Genomic DNA, 8,448 nt, shown 5'->3' on the forward strand with positions numbered 1-8,448 from the left:
TTTTTTTTTTTTTTTTTTTTTAAGATGACCGGAAAGCGGATCTTAACCCTTGGCTTGGTGTTGTCAGCACCATGCTCAGCCAGTGAGCGAACCAGCCATCCCTATGTAGGATCCGAACCCGTGGCCTTGGTGTTATCAGCACCGCACTCTACCGAGTGAGCCACGGCCCGGCCCCTAAGAGGAATTCTTAAAGGAATCATTTATTTTACTAGATCTCTTTCATTCTTTTAAGCAAAATCTAAATATGAGGGATCTTCAAAAAGTTCATGGAAAGATTCATATTATCTTTTAATTACATTTTCCTACAAACTTTTTGAAGTACCCTTATATAAGCAACCCAGAAATATGAGAGGTTATTCTAGAGACCATCCTGGCATTACAAGTTCTTATAGCCAAAGCCTCTAGCTCTGTAGTTTAGTTTCTTCCTACTCAAGAAAACGCTGCTTTCCTCATTTGACATCCCCTTGCAACCACCATGAATAGACCCCCTTTGCTTGAGTGTAAATTCCAGTGCTTTAAAAGAGTGGCAAAGCCCCTTTTGGACCTGGCCTTACTCCTTCCCCTGCAGCCTGGCTCCCCTCGCTGGTCCCTGAACAGGGTCAGGGTCGTGCCATTTCCCATTCCTGGAGTGCCCTCCTCTCAGACCTTGGCCTGTCAAAAACTTACTAATTCTTCAAGGCTGTGCACAACTCTCCTTGTTTATGTTGTGCAGTGGAGAGAGAACCAGGTCCTGTGTTCTAGTTACTCCTGTACTGTCATTTGCTCTTAGTGATATTAGGTATATTGTTTCTTTTCTCTGAGCTTTAAGTAATAAAAGTTACCTGTATAATTTTAGTAAAATCTTTCCTATAAATTCCAAAGGATATGAGGGCCATATGAAAGATTTGAAAACTAGAAAATAATTTATAGGGTATTATTATTGTTCCAGCAGAAATGATTTCTCCCTCTTCTGACTTCTATAGCACTTCTATAACCAATAATTTTTCAAATGTATTTTATAATCAAGCTTTGCATTAACTCTGGACAAAGAAATAGAAATAAAATTGATACTGAGCTTGATGAGTACCTCATGGCTCACCTTTTCTTTTTAATCTTTAGAATAGTAGCCTAAAACTGTCCTCCCCTGTATTCCTGCCTTTCACCACTTAAGTGGGGGAGGTGGTTAAAGGATTGTCTTTGTCTTCACTGTTCTATTTTTTTTAAAGAAGGATTTTTAAAAATAGTATCTACCTTTCTTATTGCTAGAGCGGTGGTTCTCAGCCTTGGCTGCACAATAGAATCACCTGGGGTGCTTTAAGGAACGCCAGTTGCCAAGCTGCACCCCATATCCATTAAATCATTCTCTGGGGATGGAACCCACAGCAAGGACGCCTTGCCTCTAACGGTGGTTCTCAGCCTTGGCTGCACAATAGAATCACCTGGGGTGCTTTAAGGAACGCCAGTTGCCAAGCTGCCCCCCATATCCATTAAATCATTCTCTGGGGATGGAACCCACAGCAAGGACGCCTTGCCTCTAAAGGCTTGTATCTTATGTTAATGGGCTAATAGTCTTCTCTCCTCCTACCTCACCCTATGCCTAGGGTAGGTGAAGGAACAATAACCTGATAAGCAGCTCCAAAAATGTGTCAGCTAGCTGCAAAAGAGAACCATGTTTTAGTATTTTCCATCCAAACCAATAAGAAAATATGTATCATATATTGGTAAATTTTAAAGAGACTCAGCTCCTGGCTCTAAAACTTATCAGCTTTATGACTTGGTTAATATACTTAATCCTTCAATATCTCAGTTTCCTCGTAGATAAAACAGAATAATAATAAAATCGACCTGAAAGGGTTGCCGTGAGAATGAAAGACATATAAAAGCACCCAGCACCGTATTAGTACATAGTATGCTCATAATAAATGTTAGCTGCTGTCAATATTATGAGTATTACTCCAATGATTATAATACTGTGTGGACCTAGCAACGCTAAGAAAAGGTAACCTTGGAAAGGCGAATATGCTAAATAAGAGGGTTTAACTTTTAAAACTTCAGTGCTGCAGCTTAATTTTAACAGAGCATTTTAAATGTCACTTTGCCCTCATGCTTTCACATTATATGTGTACAAAGCCTGTGCCTTCAAGAGTTACAGCAACTTAGGTACCTTTTTCCCACCAGACCCCAGAGCTGCCCTACCTGTTACTCGCCTTGGCCTGGCCCAGTTTTCCCTGCCAGAGTCACTACTGGTCTGCACTTGTCGTTCTAACCAAGGCTTCTCCTGCCACCTCTCTCTTCCCTCTGAGATCACCTGTCACTGACCATCTCCAGCCACCACACATAATTTTTCCTGTTACAATTGGCAAACATAAATAGGTTTTAATATTTGATTCTTCTGCTATTTATATCATTACTTGCTCAAGTGGTTGAAGACTTTTGTGCTTTCTATTTCTCAAACACTTGAGTGTCTGTTCTCAGCTTTTACAATACAAAGATAGTCTTTAGGATGAAATCTGCCTTGTAATCCTCTTTCAAGTAGGATGAGATGTAATCACAGAAGTCAAGTGCCATAAATCTCCCTGACCTTGGACTATTTGAAATGATTTAACAAAACCATTTTCAAAGCCTAGCTGAGCCTACTTATTAATACAATATTCTTTACACCTAAATATTTGGACAGACCCGTGGCTTCCCTTTGAAAAAGAGCTCACTCGTATCATCCTTACAAAGGACAGCACCTTTCCTTCTTGCATCATCTGCCATTTTTCCAGTCTAAAATTTCCGTCCCCTCCTAGAGATACATTCCTCTTTCCAGGGGCAGTTCTGTCTCTTTATGATAGCACCCATAATCCATACTCATTCTCAAATAGCCATTAGGAATCTGGTGAGCACACAGCACCTCCTTTAGAAAAGTGCCATTTTATCAAATAACTGGATGCACACAGTGCACTTCTCCTTCGCCACCATCACCTTGCATCTGTTCAGCCCCAGCGACAACCAGGGTATCCTGAACAGGAAACAAACTGGCACTCTCTCTCTCCCCTGCCACCCATGCTCCCTGTCTCCCGTCTTCCATTCTATCGCAGGCAGTGCTGTCACCAGCTGCGCATCCTCCTCTCCCTGCAGCCCGCCCTCCCTCCTGACAAGACACCCCAACAGTCTGCCAGTCTCATATTTGCTCCCTCTGTCCCTTCTTTCCACATCTAAATGAACAAAGTTCCTAGTTATAACCTCTCCGTGTAAAAATGGTGCTAATACAATAGCAGTAAGTAAAATATGACCAATAAAGAATCACGTCCTCAAATGCTAAAGTCTCTCCAAAGGGCAATGTGGTCTCCGTAGTAAACCTTTTCTTGCTCCCCTATTAAACCCAATTAAGCCTCATCATTCAAGACTAAAAGCAAAAAAATGGTAATTTAATTTTTTGTCTTATTTGATATATTACAAACATATTATTTTCTGTTATTTTAATGGCAATTTATGGAGTTTTGGTGCCTAGCATAGAACCCTCAGAATGTTGCCCATAATTTTGTATGTAATAGGTGTTTGGTAAATGTTTATTAAATAAGTTATGAGTTATATATCATATTTTATGGGCTATGCTGGAAATGTAACCACAGTTTATAAAGCACTATTCCTCTGAGAATGTATTCCAAATTCAAAACAACTAATATCACTCCTTTGTAAACTGGAGTATCTGCCTGGAAACTAACATCTCAGGAAATGGAATTCCTTCCTGCTTTGTACTTACCTTCCATGTCAGATACAAACCCCACCCTGTGCATAGTATATTTAACCAATGAATGCCTACTGAGTGAATGACTGCCACCAGCCCCTCTCTCACTATCCTCTCAGAATGGCATCACCTTAACATATTGAAAATTGACCAGCTTCCCACTCTCAAATATTTCCGGGCTCTTTAACCCCATCCCAAACACCAAAGGCTAAAGTAAAGTTTCACTTTTTCTGTTTTCTTTCTCACACCCTTGATTGCATTTGCATAGGTCACTGCTATTTATTAGTTCAGCCAGTATAAGACAGTGGATTAATCTAGCCCCTGAGAACAGTATCTGAAAAAAGTCCTTATTTCCAAGTAAGCTGGCTCTGCAAATAATGAAAAAAATAAGGAGAGCAAATGGGGTTTTCTTTGCCCCTGAATAAGTAAGCCACATACTTGTTAAAAGTTTATAGGCATGGTTACTTAATACTTCTTGAGACAGATTCCCAAGTGCCTTTTACCATGAGTACCATATATATGTGAAATGGGGATCACTGCAGCCTCACAGGGTTACTAAAAGCAGCATCACCCTAAAGCCCAGGAACTTGAGAGGGTCCCAGGCTTTAGACAGTCCAGCTCTGGCCACCCTGTAGCTTTGCCCCTCCCTATGGGGAAGGGAGTTTATGGCAGCAAAAGCATATATCCATCCAGAGACCATGCTCCCATGTTTCCCACTCCAGACTATGATCTTGTACCACATCCTGTAGCTTTGCCCCTCCCTATGGGGAAGGGAGTTTATGGCAGCAAAAGTATATATCCATCCAGAGACCATGCTCCCATGTTTCCCACTCCAGACTATGATCTTGTACCACAGAATTCTCTGACTAAATGGCTCAGTCCCAGGGCTTTCTAGGGGTCTGTTCCGCAGGTCCATCCTCCCAAGGGTTGACAGTGCTGCCAACCCAGTACATACCTCTAGGCCAAAGGGGTGGCCAAGAGGCGGCTGTTTGCTGGGTGGGGGTGGTGGGTGGATGGAGCAGGTAAGGAAGAAAGAAGTACGGGTGCTGAGGCCAGGGGCCAGTGGCTGGCTCTTCCCGAGCCACCATGTCACAGTGCAGAACTCAGAGTAGTCCAAGAAGTCTACATTTGAACCAGGTCTTCTAGATTGCTACAAAGGTATCTGTCACAGTAGGAGACTAGAACATACTTTAACAGTTTATTTAGACAAATGGAATATGAACTTCATTTGTACCATAGCCCAGGCCCTGCAAATGTTCAGGGTGGGCCTGACTGTGAGGGCATAATGTTCAAAAAACGTTACTTCCATACTTTCCACCACCATCCATGCCTCTGCTCCTGCTGTTCCTTTGGTTTCCACATCTCTGCATGTCATTCAAGGCCCAGTTTTCGTGGTATGACATAACATGGATGTACTAGTCTGTTTCTATTGCTTGTAACTAAATACTTGGAACTAGGTAATTTGTAAGAAAACAAAATTTATTGCCTACAGTTTTGGAGGCTGGGATGTCCAAAGCCAAGGGAACACATCTGGTGAAGACTTTCTTTGGTAGTAACTTCAGTGACAGCAGGGGATCCCATTGCAAAATGGCAGAGTAGAGAGAGTGATAATTCTTCATGCCCTCTCCTTTTTAAAGCCCTTAGAACCACGCCCCTGACCACCATTATTAACCCATTCACTACAGCATGGTCCTACAGTCTAATCACCTCTTTAAGGCCCCACCTTTCAATTAGCATAATAGGATTTCCCACCCTTAACAGTTACAGTGGGAATTAAGCTTCTAATATATGAACTCTGGGGGACACAATTCAGTCAGTCCACATAATGGTCTCTTGTCTTCTCTGTCCCTCCCCCCTCTCCCCCCTTTCAGCCCTACTCCCCATTCAGCTGGAATCAACTTCCAAATCATTTTATAACAAAGAGTGACGTTTCATCTTATAGTCATTTGTGTTCACACCTTATCTCTCCTGCTAGCCAATATGCCCCTGGATGACAGGATTTGTTCCTGATCCATCCTTGTTTCCTGCCACTACAATGCACATATAGGTGCTTGGTAAATACATATTGAGTATCCTCAATCTGAGAAAAAGTGAATTTCTAAGTAACCAAAAAGACTGCAATGAAACTCATCCATTCATTCATGTTTACATGCATACCTCTTTTGAAAATACAAAATAAAACTCCATAGTTATGTCTGAAGAATGAAAATTTTATTTGAATTTGAGTGACTTCATCGAAATTCATAAAAGACATCAAATGGTTTCCATTTCAGGCAGGAAAAGAAAAGTAGGAGGCACATAATTTTGGCTAAATTTACTCAAAAGAGAACCTGGAAGCCCTTTGTATCTCTAATAAAATGTCACTGGAGGTAGAGTATCCAGGGACATTTCTCCAATATAAGTTAAAATAGTCCCTGCTAATACAAAAGCCTTTTAGAAAAGACCTTACCATTTATTTGATAAAATACTATGTTTAAATATGGTTACAGTCACAGATTATTAGTAATTGATGAAGAAAAAAAATAGTATCTGACTTCCCCCTAGAATTTCCTTTCCTCCTCCTTTCCTGCTGAGATAGTGAATCAGCTTACTCTACTAGATGACATTAATAGCAATCTTTATGTTCATATTCTAGTTTCCTAAATGTGTTGAGAAAAATAAGCCAATATTCTACCCAAAACCTCCTAAAACCTTCGCACCTAACACTTCTTTAAATTCATGGGCCTCTATTAACTCTGCAAAAGAAGCCAACATACAAAGAAATCTTGAGAGGTCTCATTGGATCACTTCCTACACTAATGATTTTACAGGTATGAGTTCACTTTAATACAAGTAAAAATCAGAACAAAATTAAAATATTTGACAAATGCTGTTACAAGCTTTCATCTTCTAATATTTTTCTCTGTTTCTTAATTTACATAGTAATAGAAATTAAGGTGGGTGGTAACTTTCTCTTAATGGGTAGCTGGGAGGTAGGGCTGGTTTTCACTTTATTGGTTCCAATTATATTACGAAGGGAAAAGGTAATTTGAGTGCAGTTTTTCATTTACTCTAACAGAATAATAAGACAATGTTTCTATTAAGGTCTGGGGCCCATGAACCCCCTTGAACTGGACGATTACCATGAAAAGGAGGTAGCAGAGTTAACTGGACAGATAGGATTTGACCCAGAACCTGTAAGTAATTGCAGTCACTCTCAGTTATTTAGGGGGGTAGAATCCAGATATTGGGCTCCTCCTTGCTTTGCCCACTTTTCATCTGTGTCATGAGTTTGGGCAACCAAGTTAGCAAAGGGAAAATTTAACTCATTTTGGAAGTTAATGCTGAACTAATTTGAATACCCTTATCCACTATTTGGAAAAACAAGCAAGGTTTTTTTTCCTCTTTACCGTGTTTTTTTTTTTTTTAATCAGATTTTCTACTATGCTACTGTGGCTAAAATAACTTACAAAGGAATTGATTTACAAAAAAGTAGAGCTTAACTAGTAATTTAATGAGATTCTAAATACTGTGGATCTTTGCATATTTGTATATCTTATATATTACCATTGCTTTTGAAGAGATAAAGACTTCCTCCTGATCTTAACAATAATTGAGTTGGCTGAATTACAATCAAAAGCCAATAAGTTTTCTGCAACTATCAATATATCAATAGAGACTTCCTAATCGGTTATGTGAAATGGCCTGAAAGAAAGGATCAGCCCTTTAATGAGAGAAAGTATAATCTGTTGGCTTAATTATGTAAATGAAATGAAATGACCTAGTAGTATGCATATATGTTGTTTTATTTGAAGCCTAAATTTTATCCTCTACAACTACAAAATTTGAAAACAAAATTAATATATTTTCAAAGATGTAAATTGTAGAAAGACACATAAAAAACAACTGCAATATTATTTCAATATGAACTCTTTTTAGACGAAGCAGAACACTTTAATTTAACATTAGCTTCAGCATGTCCTAAGGTGATATAAAATCATAACATCAGAAGTGGTTCCATGTACTGTGCTTTACCATTCACTAAAGGGTTATTAACTGTTTTGTTTTTCATTTGCAATGAACATTCTCTAAAGCTAGAAAAGATTATTCGAACACACATTGTCAGGTGTGTTCAACAACTGTCCAGATTTCCACAGATTTGACCCTGTAGGGTCTAGCCCCTCAGAAAGCAGCTTTATCATTTTGACAAAGAAATACATATACAGTTATACCAAAAAAGCTTGTCAAGTATAATATATGCAAAAGTATTGTGCAAGTAAATCAACACTTAAATATTTATTAACAACAAGATGAAATATACCTAAAATAATTGGAAGCTTAAAAGAAAGTTTCAGTGAATCTTTCAGGTTTCTGACTAAAGCATAAACAATGGACTCTGGGAAAGCATGTTTTAGTGGTAATAAAAATGTGTACGAGATATTTTGTTGTAGTAGAATAAAATAAAGGTACTAAAAGCTGCCTCTTGCATAAAGGCATACTGTCAAAGCATATAAGCCCTATTCTTTTTTGTTTATGACATATTTAACAAAGCATGTCAAAGAGCTGTTGGTTTTTCTTTGCTTCATAGTATTTACTCAAACTTGATTAGCAAAAGATCATAACAAATTTGTTAATAACTCAATATGGAAATTCCTCCAACTATGAACAGATTCGGTTCCAAAAGGATGTTCTTAAGTCCATTTTTTTTTTCCTTTTTGTCTTTTTTCGTGACCGGTAACGGGATCGCAACCCTCAGT

At 39.0% G+C, this 8,448-nt stretch overlaps 1 protein-coding gene across 1 annotated transcript in view; it reads left to right on the top strand.

Annotated features, from left to right (window-relative positions):
• Nucleotides 1–8,448, top strand: part of LOC103610183 (chromosome unknown open reading frame, human C7orf31) — a 36,576-nt gene that overhangs the window by 26,549 nt on the left and 1,579 nt on the right. Inside the window, exons 8-9 of the mRNA XM_008594402.1 lie at nt 6,348–6,522; nt 6,797–6,888. Coding sequence (XP_008592624.1) covers nt 6,348–6,522; nt 6,797–6,888 — 267 coding nt within the window. The remainder of the gene's footprint in view (nt 1–6,347; nt 6,523–6,796; nt 6,889–8,448) is intronic.

The sequence above is a fragment of the Galeopterus variegatus genome, unplaced genomic scaffold, assembly GCF_000696425.1.
Source record: "Galeopterus variegatus unplaced genomic scaffold, G_variegatus-3.0.2 Scaffold10717, whole genome shotgun sequence".
Taxonomy (NCBI): domain Eukaryota; kingdom Metazoa; phylum Chordata; class Mammalia; order Dermoptera; family Cynocephalidae; genus Galeopterus; species Galeopterus variegatus.